Genomic DNA, 18,073 nt, shown 5'->3' with positions numbered 1-18,073 from the left:
TTGTGTTTCTCCCGGCTGACCACTCCGTTGCCTCTTCGGTCTGGTCTCTTCGCCGCCGCCACCAGTGTCTGGACTCCATCGGGGGGTTATGCTCCTATTCCCTACCCCTTTAAGAAGATTATTAATTCGATGGAGTCCAATCTCCAAAAGACTTTGTATATTTAATATCATACAGTTGTACAATAAATATCTTTGCATATCTGCAAAGGAAGTCTCTCCTGATTGAAATGAAATGTATTAAATACACTCATAGTTTAATTAGTATCCATGTACACACCATATATTCAGATTAGTTTGAGGTTTTGCCTCTATTTTCTGCTTCAGACCCCATGTTGTGCAGAGCAGCTGTGCAGGTTAGAGATCATAGTAAGATACTTCATCGGTCATACCTGGATTTAAAGAACATTTTGAAAAAGTATAGATTACAAGATGCTATCTGTGTCCCAGAAACTGCCCAGAAACAATGAACGATCACTTCATTTGTGCCCAAAGGTCAACTGGTTGTGAAGCAGTAAAACACCGACACAGGATATAACACAAAGCACAAAGATGCATCACATAAACACAAAGTAAAAATGGATAAATAATAATCATGATAAGATAATGATAAAGTAATTAAATCATCAAATATTTAACATTTAGATCCTGAATCAGTTTTAGTGCTCATGTTACTGTAGTTTAGTTAAGAGATGACAGAGGGGTATGACATGGTTTTTATAGCTGTTGGTTCAAATAGCTTACTTTAAACAAAAGAGTCTGAAGCTCTGCATGCAAGAGTGAATGTTGTCAGGCAGGTTTATTTTGTTGCGGTCAACTCTGATCCACAACCACATAGATAGGCCATCATGACATCTGCATATGTTGTTTAAGGGTTTTAATTCCGTGGCTTTGTGTTTCAGATCATACTGTACGGGTAACTCTACACACTCCGATAAGGCCCTGGAACTGGGTCAAGCAGAAATATGAACCCCTTTGGATTTATAGGGGCCATGCCTGACCCCGGGTCAACAGGTCAAACTATCACCAAGTCATATTTTAAACAGTTAAGTCATTTTATTTGGCTTAATTATTACAACACTTAACAGTGCACGATGAAATAAAAATAGATTTATCTTCGGACCATCCCAACTAAATTGAAAAACAAGTATCAAACAACATTTTAAGCAAAAACACAAAAAGAAATGATATTGAATAACCATTACCATGCATTTACCTGAATTACCCAGTCCAGCTGGTAAGCAATGTCAGCTATTTATATGATAGTGCAAATGTAGGCTACAGCTAAATATAAAAAAGTGGCACATACTGTTGGATTCTGTTATTTTGTACAGTTTGCAGAGCAGTCTTACCCTTAATAAGGGTATTGTATTTGTTGTTTTGTATTGAATTGTTTGTTCGCCTGAGGAAATTTGATGTAGCTTTTATAATTCCTTTATTGGAAGTCTTTTCACTTTTTCATTAATTTGCTGGTTTTATGGGTTGCCTGTGAAAAGCAAGAATAGCTTCATTAACATTGTAAAGATCTGCTCTAAGATCACTGGACTTCAGTTACCATACCTGAGCTCCCTCTGGAAGAAACTGTTAGTCCAGAAAGCTACGAGAATCTTATCTTTAACATGTTGGTCGATTGAATGATTACAATGGTGGTCTGTTTGTTTTTTATGTGACTGGTTGACTGCAAAATTGAATTGCTAAATAAATAAAGTGAAGTTGTTTGAACTGAATTATATGTGTCACAAAAAAATAAAGTTTGAAAAAGTGGGGGGAGAGTAGTCTGAATTGGGTTCTGGAGCTGTGCCCCACCTCATACATCGCACTCATTTGCCAGCCGCGAGCGATTCCAAGTCAGTGAGCGTCACATCCACCGTGTGGCGCTGAGAAACTGCGCCACACAGCTTCTCCTGATAACCGCTCACATTGACCCATATTTTCTGTTCACTCGCTCACCCGCATCAGGTGATACCCTGCGAGGGTAACTATTGGCTCTTGTCTCAGACCTTCCCCGAGGTGATAGGTGGAGTGACGGGCACTCAGCATGTGACCTCTACAATGAGCTTCCGCCCACGAAAGAAAGTATGGCGGACACGAAGTATTAATACTGTCATATATGTGAATGTATTCTTTATTGTGGTGCTAATGTAAAAATAAAATTGAATGTAGTATTTTGACAAGGAGGCTTCCTACAATAGAACAAGCCAAGAGAGGACGTCGTAAAATGTCCGCTCGTTGTATTTTAGGTATTACAAGGTGAACAGTGACATGGCCCGTGGCATGCTGGGAAACAGAGCCGTTTTCATTGGTCTATTTCTTTCATGTAAACCGGGATCATTTCTGCATGTTAAAACATTAAATACATCTTAAACGTGGACTACAAAGATGATGGTTTATGTTATCTATGGTCAAACTTTCTTCATTTATTCAGATAGAAATCTTCTATTGAAAACTACAGACAGTTTTGTGGGATTTCCTCGTGGTAAGCCTATTTTTACGCAAAGTAAAAGCAAATCAGTAAATTAACATTGTATGTTTCCAGTAAAGCTAGTATAAAATAATAATAATAAACATTCATAAAAGGCAACAAAGAAGAAATTAAATAAAGTGAAATAATGTAACGATTGCTTTCACAAGGTTATACCTCCAGATAACAGCATTTCAAATATTTACTCTGAATCATAGAGTCTACGCTCTGAATTTGTGCACAAACAGTACTTCACAGTCTTTCTCCCATGTGCTCCTTGCTGTGACTTCATTTGACCACTAGATGGCAGACAAACACAATCTCACATTCAGTGCTCGACTATGATTGGGATCCTGTGTGGATGCATCTGGATTTCATCAGTATTTCTTTTCCACAGGCATCTGTAAACAGTGTAACTCACCTGAGTAGAACTATTTAATAACACTCCCAGACCCCAAGGAGATGTCATTAACTCAAAAATTAAAACTCAGTGGAACAGGTGTAAAATGAACACGGCGAAATGTCACAGCTGGCCTCAGCCTACAGGTAAGGTATTTATTGTCCTTTCAAAGAACTCAGGCTAAATCGCCATTAAACCGCAGAGCTTTGTGAACACATCAGACCTCCGTGGGCGGCAGTGAACATCCTGCGTCCTTGGTCATATATAATAAGTAGCCAAGGCAAGGTCCTCTTCACATAGAGCCATTTGTAAAAGAAAGAGTGGATGTAGACTACATCTTGTTTGACAGAGGAAAGAAATATGTTTTGAAATGAGCTAAGTTAGAAAGTGAAGCGTCTTCAAGGCCAGTAGATAGTTTGTTTTTCAGTCTGTTCTATCTGTTAGTTTGTCTCATATAGGATTCTTCTCACACCCACTGCAAACACATTTGTTTTACCTGCCAATTAGCTGGCAAAGAAAGGTGACAGCTCTTTAAAATGAGGATATCGACGTTCTGTCATCCAGGGTTATTGGCCCCTAAAAACAAAGGCAGCCTATTTCAAGTTGGGGGCCATTTTTTAGTGACCTTGATACACCTCACGAGGAAGAGGAAATAGTTTGACCCAAATCATCATTGGTGTCCTTGAAGACACACTCTTATTAATAACCTCAGGAATCTGGAGACCACCTCTACTCCTCCCCTTCCTCTCCATTGTGATCTTCCCTGTCCTAACTTTTAATCCACCTCCTTTTTTGTCTGTGTGTACCTTCACTTTCACTCACACAGACCCACAAGGCCCCCACAGGGCCTCAAAATCAATCTGACAGAGCTTAAAATATCAACCTAGTTGTGGAAGAGGGCTTACCAGTAACATGTACAGTCAGTAGCCTCTCTTTCACTGCTTCCCCGCCTTCCTCTGAGTGTGACGACTGCCAGCCATCTCACGACTCATGTAGGTTTCCTTTCATTTCAGTGTTGTCCTCAGTGGCATTTATTTCTTGTATATATGTGTTGCCAGGCATGCATTTTCCTTTATTTCTCTTCTCTGATTTTAGCGTTTCCTTTGATGGGAATTCCTTTATTTCATTATGTTTTTGTTTTTCAAGGAGGCACTCAAACTTAAAAACAGACAAACAAAAAACTTTATGATAAACTTTAATATACCCTGTACATTATTATTATTATAGTGAAAAGGGTTGAACAATGGAACACGTATTTAATACTCAGTATTTAATCATAATTTTTGAAAGCATAATTTTATAGTCATAGCTATAAAGTCACACCTTTCTTTCCAGACTAAGCCTAATATTTCATTTAAATATCAACACTGTTACCCCATCGTCCCTGCTTTGTTACCCACTAATACTACTATACCCTGTAATTATTAAATATAGTTACAAAGTATTAAAAAAAATACTTACAGGATCATTTCCCTCTCAAACATTTAGCCCCTTATTCCCTAACATTTTGCCTCCTTCCATTCTATTCACATATATGTATCCAGTAAGTGGGCCTATATATTTTATTGATACCCTGTATACACAAAACAATTACACAGTAAATGATAAAGTGTTATGTAGTGTATCATAAGCTTGTATGTGTGCATGAAGAACGGAAGGAATTAAAGGTTATCGGCGCTCTGTGATTAGTGATCCCTGTCTCAGGAAGTGGTGACCCCCAGACAGCTGAAGAAATATCATTGTTCACCCGGGATAAGAATAGCATCTGGAAGTTGGCCTATGGCCAACACTGAAAACATCTCAGTCTCACTAATTCCGGTAATTAACAACAGCGTTCACAGCGATGCATCCATCTGAAACTTCAAACAATCCCTATCCTTTGTCTGTTACAACCTTTAACTAATGAGTTCTCCTGCCCGTTAAGCTGTTACTATGAGAGAAAGATTGGAAAACTGTAGCGTGACCCAGGTCTGATCTAAAAGACACATTTAATAAAAAAACAATCCACTGAAGTCATGGTTCTTTCCCCTGTGTTCTTTTATTCCTTTTAATGCTAATTTCATTATGTGTGGTGAAAGTGTTTTCAGACTGCTATTGATTTTTTAAAGGTATGCAAATTTTTCCCAACCCATTGCCGAAGTCAGGGAAGCATTGCCCAATTAAGGCCAACTCCACTATGCTACATTAAGCATGTGGTAGAAATTCTATATTTCTGTATTATTTACCTCTCAATGTTGGACTGTGCAGACTTGCAACTTGTCAGTGGATGAAATCAGCTGGAACTTCAGTGAGGCACAGCAAACTTAATTTGAGTGTGCATGAATGTGAACAAGATTGAGGAGATAACAGAAATGCATTTGATTTACATTCATTTTTGTCCTTTAGTGGTACAAAAAAAATAAATGGATCAGAGGATTTAGTTGAGCCCTTATAGTGGAAATACATTATCTGTCTGTTTCTTTATACTATTTCTCTTTTTGTCTCTTGTTTTCTCTCTTTTCCTTTCTTCACTAATAGCTGTCAGAGGAGGAGTAAAGTAATTACAACCTGCCTCTGACCCACACTGGCCTGCAGCCCAATGAGGAGGACCTCAAAAAGAGAAGAAGAAGAAGAAAAGAGATGTAATATGAGATAGACTGATAACAAAAATGGGAGAAAAAGAGGAAGAAGAAGTGATAGCAGAGACAGGAAAAACAGAGATTGAGAGTGACTGAGTTATGCTGATGACGGAGGGAGGTAGAAGAGGGCAGGCGAGAAAAAAGGATAGGGGGCGAGCAGAATGGCAGAGGGAGAAAGGGAGGGTAAGCTTCCGACAAAAGGAAGTGGGAAACAATCCAGCAAAACACATGGGGAGTAAGTGTATTTGTGTGTGTTTGTGTGTGTGTGCATTTCCGTACATGTTTGAGCAACAACGTGCGAAGGGAGTGCAAGCAGTCGATGGTCACAGCCCTAATAGCATTATATTACTTGATGCCAAATTTGAAATATAGGCGAGAAGGCTAGATTGCAGGCTGTTAGGGATTTAATTCTAAATTAAGTCTCTAAGGAGAAAATTTGCATGTAAATCCATGTACCAAATCATTACTATATGTATGCACAATTATAAGCATTTAAATCAGATATTTAAGACAACTGAGTGGGTGCCACGATAGCTAAAGATGAGCACACATGCACACACACAGAAAAGTGTGCTCGAGTCAGGATGACAATTATTAAAACACATCAATTGCTTTTTAAATCTCTATTCAAGCCTGTGAGGAATATAACAGCTGATATATAACTCAGAAATGTGCACACACACACACACACACACACACACACACACACACACATTCACGGATTTGAGGCCAAGTGTGACAGAAATGGACAGCAGAGAAAGCAAAGTAATGGAGATAAAACAGTGCGAGTCGAGAGAGAAAGAGAAAAGGGAAGCAGAATGTGACAAAGTAAATGAAGGAGAGCCAGAGCTCTGAGCCCTCCTTCTGAATGGCTGTGGGCCTTGAAACCTGAAGCTCCAAATGGCACATTTGGCACAGGGATGTTTGCTCGGAGTCCTCAAAGCCACGATGCATTTTACTTTTATCCCAACAGCAGGGCTCTCTGCTTTGCTTAATGGCACGATTTAGCTGACCTCTTCTCTCTCTGTCTCACTAGAAAACCAGCAGTGGTGGGTCTTTAACAGCGAATGTGTTTTTTGGCTTAGTTTTGATGCACTCATGGAGGTTAAGGTCAGCGCTTGTCATAACAAATACAGTGAATCATGATGGTGAGTCATAATGAAACATAATGGTCATCTGACACCTCTGTGTCTGCCAGTTAGGAATTCTGTAGTCTATATCCTTGATGTTCCACTTCCAGGATTGCTCCGGTGTCGTAGGAAATTCCGCCGGATGCATGTTTGTCCATTTCCTTCCGCTTTCTTTGTGTTGGAATTTTAAACTCCAGTGGATTTATGAGGACTAATGGTTAACCGCTCTTCAGATCTCTGCTGGGTAAATGGAGACAGCTAGCTAGACTATCTGTGCAATCTGAGTTTTCTCTCGCACGACTATTTTACAGCGGCTCCGTGCGGAGTTTAACGCGAATCACGATTGTGATTGGTTTAAAGAAATGCCAATAAACCAGAGCACGTTTTTCTCCCATCCCGGAATGCTGTGAATGTGTGGAGTAGCCTGACCCTCCTCTGCTCTGCACCTTGTGGAGGTATAGGTCTGGCAAAGCAAGACTAGGAATTCTGCACTGATGCTCTCTTGGCCATGTCATATCTGACCAGGTCGTCAACAATGTCCACTGCTTAAAGGTGCTCTAAGCGATGTCATGCGTTTTTTAGGCTACAACATTTTTTTGTCACATACAGCAAACATCTCCTCACTATCCGCGAGCTGCCTGTCCCATGAACACACTGTAAAAAAATGCGGTCTCTGTAGACAGCCCAGGCTCCACAAACGGCAACAAAAACAAACTGCACCAACCTGCACCACCAAACATAACAAACAGTGTTCCAGCCAATAATTGACAAGAAGGATTTTTGGGGTGGGGGTTGGGGGCTTGGTGCATGGAAGCACGGAAGGGAGGGGGAGGGGACGGGATGAGGAGGAGGGAGGGGCGAGCTAGCCTGATTTTGTTTGAAAATACTTTGAACGTCAACAAGAAGTAACGTCACCCAACATCGCTTAGAGCACCTTCAATGACCATGCACGTTAGCCTAGAAATCTAGACGCACCCTAGCGGCAGCAAATGTAATTTGCAGCCAGGGTCAGTGTAGCAACTCTCCTTTGGCTTGCGAGCTGGAAAAACCAAACTCTAGTCAGGCCAATCACATCGTGTATAGAGTTGGTGGGCGGGCTTAACATAATGACGGCAGAGTTGCGACGGTTCCGCGTGAATTCCCTGCTACTTGAAAATAAAGAAGATGGCTGCTGCTGCTGGCGAACAGCGCTCTTTCGGATCGGCTTTGGCCGTGACTCTGGAGGACTTGGAGTTAAGCTTTTCTTTGAGAAAAGAACAAAGAACGGCACTGAAGTCATTCTTAAAAAAGGAAGATGTGTTCGGAGTTTTGCCGACCGGATACGGCAAAAGTTTAATCTATCAAATAGCGTTGCTCTGGTTGGTTGTAGCGCTATCCTATTGCGTGCAGAGGGAATTTGAAAGACAACCGTTTATCCCGCCCCTTGGATTGAGCCCTGCCAATGGTGAGTTCCCAGACCCAACATCTTGATGTGGGTCAGGCTTGTCACACTACATGCATGTTATTTGATCATTCAAATAGTGGTCGAAAGTAACTAAGTACATTTACTTTGGGGTACTTTACTTGAATATTTCCATGTTCTGCTACTTTATATGTAGTGTATATATTATTAATCCAACTTTATGATAATTTTGGCCTCCAACCCACCACCTGTACATAGATGATGTGCATGATAACATAAAGTGTATCAGTTAAATCCTGTGATCATAATTTGCCTAAACATAATGGTGGGTGTCACCAGTGCAAAATCACTAGACACCATCACTGATTAGACTTTATGCTGATATTTTTTATTATTCCTAGTGTCACACCCCCCCAACACACACACACACACACACACACACCTTTGTACTGTATTTTCAGCTAATTCGAAGCTGCAGCACACTCAAGGTCTCTTATGAATGTCTGTGGAAATGACTGTAAGCAGCACCTGGACAAAAAGGCATCTCTCTCTTTTTCTCTCCCCCTCACACATGCTCTTTGTTTCACACACACATACACACACACAAACACACACACACACACACACACACACACACACACACACACACACACACACACACACACACACACACAATCCACTAGCAAGCATGTGCATAGGCAACCTCACAGACACGTAGAAACCCAGTAGTTAGTTCCTGCGTCATTACAGCAGCCATCTGTCAGTATGCAGGCACACATACATTGACTTGGCTATGTAGCATCCACTACACACACACACACACACACACACACACACACACACACACACACACACACACACACACACACACACACACACACACACACACACACACACACACACACACACACAGGACTGCATGCAGACACATTGCATATCCATAAGTAGACACATTTTCCCAGGAAATATCTCATCCCAGTGACCCATTCTGTCCCGCACGCCCTGCTAATCTGATAGATTTTACATGGAGCATTAGATTCACCTGCATCAGTCCAAGAGGTGAAAGGTTTCCTCTCCCTAGTTCTCTGATTTCTCTTTCTCTTCTATTTCTATCCGTTCCTACGCACAAGAATCTGTCTGTTTGTCTGCCCTGGCAAAGTCTGATGTCATTGTCCACTAGTGCTTCCAGTGTGTGAGATGAAATGATGAATGTTGAGGTATAATCCCATGGTTTAATCCAGACCACTCCCAATCTGCATGCCTGCACAGCCGAAAGGAACTCCTCTGACAGTCACAATGACATACAGTTTTGTCAAAACATAAAAAATAAAAAAACATGCAGGGTTTGGGAGGGAGAGTGGAGGACACACATTTGGGCCTCAAGCAGCCTAATGATCTCACATTATTCAAATATGCCCACCTGCTAGACACAGATAGAGAGAGAGGAAGAGACAGGCAGACAGACAGACAGACAGAGAGAGAGAGAGAGAGAGAGAGAGAGAGAGAGAGAGAGAGAGAGAGAGAGAGATTATTTATTTCTCATGGGTGGGAGACAATGAGTGAGAGTGAGAGTGAGAGTGAGAGTGAGAGTGAGAGTGAGAGTGAGAGGGAGAGGGAGAGGGAGAGGGAGGGCGGCAGGCAGAAACAAGCAAACTAATTCTCACCGAAGAACAGACAGTCGTGCCAGAGCAGGAGCTGCTGTTAGTTCACCTCTCTGGTGCTCTTTGCACATCAACAAAGACACGTTATTTGTGTGTTTGTTCTTCTTCTTCCTCGCGTCTACCAAGTAGGATCAGAGTTTCCATTTTGGATAGGGGGCTGCAAACACTCGCACCCACACTTTCTTCAAGCCTCGAGAACTTAAGGTAAGGCACGCTGTATAAACAATCATCAAAGCGCAGGGCATTCATTTCGCTTTTACAACTCGATTGAATTCCCGCTGGCGGTAGAAAGCAGTCGATAAAGAGATAGAAGAGATGTTTCCAGCCGTGCTGCTGCTTAGCTGCTGCTGATGATGCGCGTTGTGCGGCCAACGCGCGTTAAGCAGCTGCAGCGAAAATCTCCGAACTGTTACGAAGAAGCCGGAAAAGTGTCCGTCTGCTCATCGTGCCAACATAAAGTTAAGCGGGATACAGTCTGTAATATGTAGGAACATTGACTTGTTGAAACTTTGAGTGTTAACAAATCACTGTAGGTCTGCACCTGATGCGAACGTAGCCTATATCAGCGGAGCGATTGTAACGAACTTATTGTTTTTATAATTCTATATAGTTCAGGCTTTTTGCGCAGCATTGTGCTAAATGAGTGAAGTAATTCACTCTTAAGTTACCAGGATAGGTAAAACCTCACATTCACAGCTCCTCATCAAAGTTAGTAATTCTATAATTAGGCTACAACTGATCCACTTAGTGTAGGGATTTTGTCCCATTGAGAAGTCCTCCAGACAGTGATATTGACTGCGTCAGTAATGAGTCCTCTCTGAAGTTAAAGCAAAGCAAGGCGTTCACATGTTCCTCCCCTTCACTGCCCGATTCCGTGAAGCTGCATCCAGCTTGAGTTTTTCCAGTTATTCACTTGTTAATTATGCATTAAACAGTCCAGAAGCATCATCCTTTGTACCTCATCCATTCTATGCCAGCATTTTGACTGCAGGCTTATTTTGGATCAAGGCTGATGCTATTAGGTTTTAAGTGTGCATTTCAAAATAACTGATAGCACAGTGAGCTCAAATATTGAAAGATGCTGCTGTTAATGTATCGGCTGTGGAGCGTTGCTTTGGTGGTAAAGCAGTAGAAAATTGAGAGCAGAGGTAAATTTACAATTTGAATATTATAAACATATCAAAAGTGATGAAGTGTTTATCAAAGCCACAACAGAGAGTATATCATATTCACCCCCATCCTGGCCTCATTAACTTGCTTTATATGAGCTTGTGCAATTTGATAACGGAGGAGAGCAGCAGAAAGAAAAGAAAGTATCACAGAAAATCTAGTGTAGGCACTATTGCACCCCAGAGAGAAACTAAAGGAGGTTGCTGAACTAAGAAAGGGAACAAAATGGCTAAAGAAAAGTGGCTGGGGATGACAAAAGGGGGGCAGGGGAGAAAATAAAAAGAGGTCCACACATATTCCTTATTTGACTTGTGAGGCTTGTGCTCTGTATTTCCTACCACAGTCGCATTAGATGGGCAAGAAAAGCTCACTCAGATTTTATATAGCAGACAACAGGGTGTGAAGAACCTTCTATCAGACAACATTTCTCTCACAGTTCACACCTGTCTGCCGAGCTGTCAGCCTCACAATATGCACTGTCACGTGATGATTTCAACCGGATCAGTACATCTGTGAGTTACCTGTACAGTTGTCTGCCTCTATCTCCATCCATTTTTCCAATCCTCCATTCTACCACTCATTAACCTGCACATCTATCTATCTATCTATCTATCTATCTATCTATCTATCTATCTATCTATCTTCAAATCTTTCTCCCGTCCTTCGTAGCCCCACTTTCTTTAAGCCAACCTGTAAGCTGCAGTATTTTGCAGTAGTTTGAACTTATCTCTCGAGACCTCATTTAGAGTTAGTGGAAAGGCTGCAGCCTAAGGGACAAAAGGCTTTCAAATCATTAGTGTTCTTTTTCATTGTGTACTGTACAGTTCATGTACAAAAAAAAGAAAAATCTGCTGATTTTTTTCTTTTCTTTCTGACAAGCCCGATAACCGATGAGTCAACACACCACGCACATAATCAAACAAATATGGTATTAGTGATACACTGCATGTGTGCGTTCAGGTCTGGGTATGTTTTGTAGTCCCCAACTTGCATTATTGTCAGGTTTTACAGTAACCATCTGCACAGTTGTTGCCTTTTCAAAGTCATTTTTGGAGATTTTCAGCTGACTGACCTATGATGTATACTCAGTCAGAAACATTTGGATGAAGTATATCCCTAGGATATCAAAGGACGGAGTGATGGATTTGTTAGTCATCGTACAGAAAAATAATAACTTAGATATAATAATTTTTAAGATACTTTTATGTAACATATCGACTGTTGTTGAGCAAACATTTGAGTCACAATTGAAATCTGCTTGCTATAAACCTGCTTTTCTGATTTGGTCACATTTATTTGTTTGTTTGCTTTTCTGATTTCCAGCAGGATATCCGAAAAAAAAAAAAAACTGATTTTAATTAAATTTGGAGGAAAAGTCATATAAGCAATAGGGTAAGGACTCTTTTTTTTTTTTTGTTGTTGGTGCGATCCAGGTGTGGAACAACACATTATTTTCAATGTTTGCTATTTTGAATTACTGTACATTCCAGAATGAGAAAAATCTTGAACATGTATCACAATTGGTTATAACTATGAGTGTTTTCAATAGCCAGTTTTCCAATATTTTCTGCTATTAGAATAACACATTTCAAGAAGATGAATCTTTGGTGAAGGTATACTGATTGGTTATGCTGGTGAACAAGTTATACGCTGACTTGCATCTCAGTTTTACATATTTACCGGCAGGGTGGATTTATTCATTACAGTAAGAAAATGCTGACATGGTCATATAATCAAAGATCTATCAGTGTTTACAATTCCACGGTTTGAACTCAATTAAATGGAAGAGTGGGCTTTGACTTTGCACCAGCCATTTAACATAGCTTCTATTGATTACCAAACAGATCATCGAGGGTGAAGAATGGCGTTATTGCAACACTGTTCCAATACAAGTAGCATTCAAGTTACGCTTTTTTGATGGAAAAGCAGAATACAGGATGAGGATGAATGGAGTGATGCTCATGTTCACAGTACCATTGGTGGTATCAATCAGCCCACATATTACTCGGAGTTGACTCACTGCAGTCTGAACAGAGAGGTTGAAGGAAATATACTATTTAAAATAGAAAAACCTGAAATATAAAAGAAAAAAACTTGAATATTGCTTATGATAAAATTGGTCGATGCAGGAGAGAAAGAGGGCAACATATCCGGTCCCAGCCCAGCGGATAAAAGCCATTTTTTCAGATTTATGATTTAATCAATAGGAAATCTAATACCAAGCTTTGTGTAAATGCTGGTGCAATGCGTCCATCAAAAAAACATTATAATGTAATGGTATGCCATAATAGCTGATAACAGTGGATGTAATGAACACCCTCTGATTCTGTTATGGTTGAATGTGAATGTTTCCCACTGAGATTCTGCTTCCTAGGCACAGGAAACAAAGTCCCAGGCTTTTCTTAAATCTGCATCCCACCATGTCCACAACCACAGAGATTTTCCATCACAGCCACCAGGATAGGTTACAGATGGTGGTTGCAGGAGATTAAGAGGTGCATCGATCCATCAACATGACTTTTCGAACCCTCTGTGTAATTTGACAGAGTGTTCGCTCCTTGCCACCTTATTTGGTGGGAAGTAATGATCCTTATGTGGCCCAGGGGCTCAGGGATAACGCAGTTCTTTGTTTTTTTTGACAAGGACTTGGTAAACGTTGGCCAAGCTGAAATAATTAAGTGTAGTGGTTAGACAGTGGAGGCATCGGTGCCAAGATTAAAAAAATATCCTATCAAAATCACTCCATGCTTATTTGCGCAAACATCACCGCCTATGTTACATAAAGATGAGCTTCAGGATAAACTACACACACAGCATATGCTTGTTTTTGCTCTTAACTGAGTTTGGTGCCAGAGGTTTCTCATGTCCTGCCCTCCTTGCTCATCTTCTGCCTTCCTGCTCTCACATACTCCCAGCTCATCTGCTCTGTCTACTCCAGCTGAGCCCTCTGTACCCTGGTGAACCCCCATCATGTGTTATCTATCTATCTATCTATCTATCTATCTATCTATCTATCTATCTATCTATCTATCTATCTATCTAAATATCTATCTACAACATTTTACACTGTCCATGTTTTAATATCTCCAAGTAGGCCCTACAACTGAATCAGCTGAGGTGGTGCCACACCACTCGAGGTATGAGTAAAAGCTAAAGTTAGCATGCAATGTATTTTATTATTGTAGTGCAGTATGCAAAAGACCAAAAAAATGTTAATTACTCATAATTTTCACAAGTCATGTTTATGATATCCTTTACCAGATGATTATTATTTCAGAATGATGTGGTCAATGACTTGCATAAACATAATAAGTGCAAGCGTTTTGGAGATCAGCATCTGTGTAGTTAGAATTGTAAATTAGCACAATAATTGTGAACTAGGGCTGTGCAATTAATTGAATTTTGATTATTTTGCCATGTTCTGTTTTGCAAGAACACTCTTATTTTGTCTTGTGTTCTGAATGACACGCGCATGCGCACATTCGCACGCACACATCCGCCCCTCCCGAAGCCAGTCAGGGAGGCAAGTCGTGTCATCCGCTGGAATTTAAAAACTCAGCGCGAGTAAAGATGGCAGCAGTGTTTGGTGAGCAAAAAAAGGCAAAACCAACTCAGTTGTCTTGGAACAGCTAACGTTAGCTAACCCTGCGGTCCCTCTGCCTTTGCCCCCCCCCGCTGTAGTAGACGTTGCATTCCCCGACACGCTGTATTCACTTACTGTTTAAAACTTTTTCCAGTTTAGTGGGGGTGCATAGGCATACTGCTCAAAACCAACATGAAAAAACATAGTAATGTTCCCTCAGCATTTAGTTTTGTTGTTAAACTGTATGTAAATGAGCAGGAACGTGTTAAATCACCTGTTTCACGTAACGTTACTCTAAGGTTAGCTAGCAAATAAGCCCACTGATGGCGACATTATTGTTGATATTTTGGCACAATGTTTAGTAATGACAGTAGTAGTGGTCATAGTGAGTGAACATGTGATGTGGGTTGCACATTGTGTTATGTCTGTGGAACTGTTCATTAGCTGTGAAACGTTATGTGTGATATCTGTAAAGCTGAACCAACTCACAGTTGTAAAACAGATTTTATTCTGATCCAAAGACTCTTTCTGTGAGATAAAGGACACCAACAGATTATACACTGGACACTATCCATTATATCCAAATGTTAATGAGTAATCATGTTAAATAATCGTGATTTCAATATTGACCAAAATAATCGTGATTATTATTTTTTCCATAATCGAGCAGCCCTATTGTGAACGTATATATACGTTCCCATGGTCCTATTTTCCCCACTTAATATCCTCTTACAGTAATATGACACATTAACGAGACCTTTCCATGGTTTTTATGTGCTCAGCAATGTAGGTTTCTTTAGGTCAAATGTACAAATCACCGACCTACAGCTTTTAGCCTACTGATGTTACTCTATGAAACCAATGCCCTCAAATTTGCAGTCAAGATAGTTTTTCTTTCACAGTGGCTGAACAGATTTTTATCCTTTCAATCTCCTTTCATTCATTTGTACATTTGAACTTACCCATCTTTTTACAATGTTAGTTTATATCAAGAACATAGGACCCTGGGAATATAAAACCCTGCAACATAGGGATGACCCCCAATAATTCCCTAATAACACCATGCAAGACCAGAAATTCCACTACAGTTGTGTGAGTGTAATTTATAAAAATGCCCAGTTTGACCGGGACAGTCCCGATTTTGAATTGTGTGTCCCGAGTCCCATCAACAGCCTGTCGGGACACTAAAATGTCCCGATTTACACCAACCACTATGAAATTGTCCCGGTTGTCAGCGATTACATAGCCGACACGGTCTTATTATAGCCCGATCAGTAATTAAACCCAAAGACTAATAAAGCGTCCATCGTATGATTTTAACAATGTGTGTGTCAATCAATCGTAGCGGTCTGCGTCTGCATAATCTGTGCAGCCAGCCATACAATGTATAGGCTATTTGTAAACATTGTTGCAATGCCTCTTCTTATCTGTCTCGTTTTAATGGTTAGGCTATATCGCTAGCTAGGCTACACTATGACAATGCCGAAGAGAAAGTCAGTATTCAGTAAAGATTTGCAAAGGGCTTACCCCTTTCACAGTAGGCTTTAAGCCAACAAATTGATTCTTGAGCAAATTCACTCCTCTAACAAATATACGGAATGAATGTTTCCAATAGGGAAGCTATCTGCCCTATCAAATGAGATTACATTTGTGTGTGTGTGTGTGTGTTGTTGGTTAGAATAACACTAATAACACTTTACCGTAAGGGTACATGAATTATCATGAATTCATGCATGAATGAATTGATATATGTATTATTATGCATTATGTAATTAATGATTTATGTATTACTGCATTCCTTAATATCCCATGAATCATCAGGAATTGACACATTCATAGTCTGTCATTCGTGACCTCATACATGAACAACACAACTAAAGCAATAGGTACGAGGGCACATCATTATGAATTATGATGTATTAAGCATGATCATGATTATTTATTTTTCTGCAAAAAATGTGGTCATCACTGCACAAATTCTGATTTGAACACAACTTGTGCATAATGATGTACCCACCTTACCTAATGCTTTAGTTGATGTGTTGTTCACGCATGTGCATGAGGTCATGAATGAGAGGCTATGAACTCATGTCAATTCCTGATGATTCATAAGATATAAAGGAATGAAGTAATGCACAAATCATGAATTAATTCATGCATGAATTCATAATTCATGTACCCTTACCGTAAAGTGTTACCATAAATTAGGCATGGCACAAGTTCAGTGGGTGCATTTTCCAAAAGAATGCTTTAAAGGAGAATTAAAGCTACCCACCGGCAGGATTGAGACAGGGTAGGTGAATTTAAACAATGTCTGAGTTGAAAATGCATCTTGTTGTCACATTAGGGCCCTGTTCATGTTGCACAGACATATTAATTGCATTTTGTGTCTGTTAAGAGGCACAAAGGCACTCTAAAACTTGCCCCGACAACTGCCGTTTTAGCTCAGTGGAAGCTCATTGAGGTAGCTGCAGCAACTCCAGTTTGCTAGGACTGATCCAGGTTGGGTTTTTTTTTCTATCAAAAGTACTTGCATATCTATAACGATCAAGATTAATGTAAAAATTGGCCAGAATTCTCCTTTAATTCTGAAAAATAAAGTTGGTCCCACACAAAACTCACTCAATGTCTTTTAAAATTATTTCATAAAAAAAAATTCATGAATATTAACTGAGATACCCCATTATGTTGTGAGCAGTAGGCCTACGTGTGCTGTTGGTAAAATTGTGTCTAACCTGTCTATGGCTGACCTGGGCTGGCACACGTTCACGTTAAAAAGTGTGTGCGTACACGAGCACTACGGTCACACGCAAAGTGTCCCGGTTTTAGTTCTGGGAAATCTGGTCACCCTAGTCATGATCTAAGACACACAATTGAAAGCACCAGTTAGCGGTAGCTGGACTATAGGAGACTGCACAGATACTGGGGCAGTAACAGAAATACTTGCTATCACTGCTAGCCTCACTTGGGTTACATGCTGCCAGTCCGACATGCCTTTACGCTCACCCACACCACTAGAAATTAGATGTTAGGGCTAGCGAGATGATAACGATTTAGCCAGTGGAAGCTAGGGTTGTAACTGACAGAGCTAGTACTAGCACTCACTGTAGTAGTGATTTTCATGGATTGTGAACTGAAAGAAACAATCAACTGGGTAAGTGCTTTGTTACTGTCACACTTTAAAAAAAAATCTAACTGTAATTAATTGTAGGACTAAGTGGCAAGCTGTTAACCTGCTAACGGTAGGTAATTAGCAGAACTACCACAGTAGCTTATAGGTTTAGCTTGACCTTCCCCAACTGCACAAAAGAGCAGCCATTGTACAGCTGTATTGTAATTGGATAATATACAATATTTTGTTGTACATTTGTAAGCCAAACTCTTTCTGGTTGTTGCTCTTTCACAGTATTATATAAAACAATGTGAGAGTTAAAGCTACAAAACATTTAGAATGGCAGGAATCCCAGATCGCGGTCACTGCCAAAATATTATGAACTGATCCTTGGGCCAAGGATCTGTTTACCTAATTTCAGCCAAATTCATTTGTAACTTTTTGAAATATTCTGCAGACAGAGAGACAAAGATGGGAGAACACATGCACCAACCAACTTCACTGGCAGAGGTAATGAAAGAACTTCAGCATGCGTTACT

General features: G+C 40.3%; 1 protein-coding gene across 4 annotated transcripts in view; it reads left to right on the top strand.

Annotated features, from left to right (window-relative positions):
• The first annotated feature begins 9,611 nt into the window (after positions 1-9,611).
• Positions 9,612-18,073, top strand: part of camkvl (CaM kinase-like vesicle-associated, like) — a 35,111-nt gene continuing 26,649 nt past the window's right edge. Inside the window, exons 1-2 of one of the 4 annotated variants that reach the window (XM_028582275.1) lie at positions 9,612-9,873; positions 17,992-18,044. In XM_028582275.1, the coding sequence (XP_028438076.1) occupies positions 18,006-18,044 (39 nt within the window). In that variant the 5' untranslated portion in view covers positions 9,612-9,873; positions 17,992-18,005. Of the gene's footprint in view, positions 9,874-14,417; positions 14,426-17,494; positions 17,577-17,991; positions 18,045-18,073 lie in introns of those variants that run through there. The other 3 variants (XM_028582277.1, XM_028582276.1, XM_028582278.1) reach the window with 3 other exon arrangements.

The sequence above is a fragment of the Perca flavescens genome, chromosome 7 (assembly GCF_004354835.1).
Source record: "Perca flavescens isolate YP-PL-M2 chromosome 7, PFLA_1.0, whole genome shotgun sequence".
NCBI classification, from domain to species: Eukaryota; Metazoa; Chordata; class Actinopteri; order Perciformes; family Percidae; genus Perca; species Perca flavescens.
This window is presented reverse-complemented; position numbering and strand designations above follow the sequence as displayed.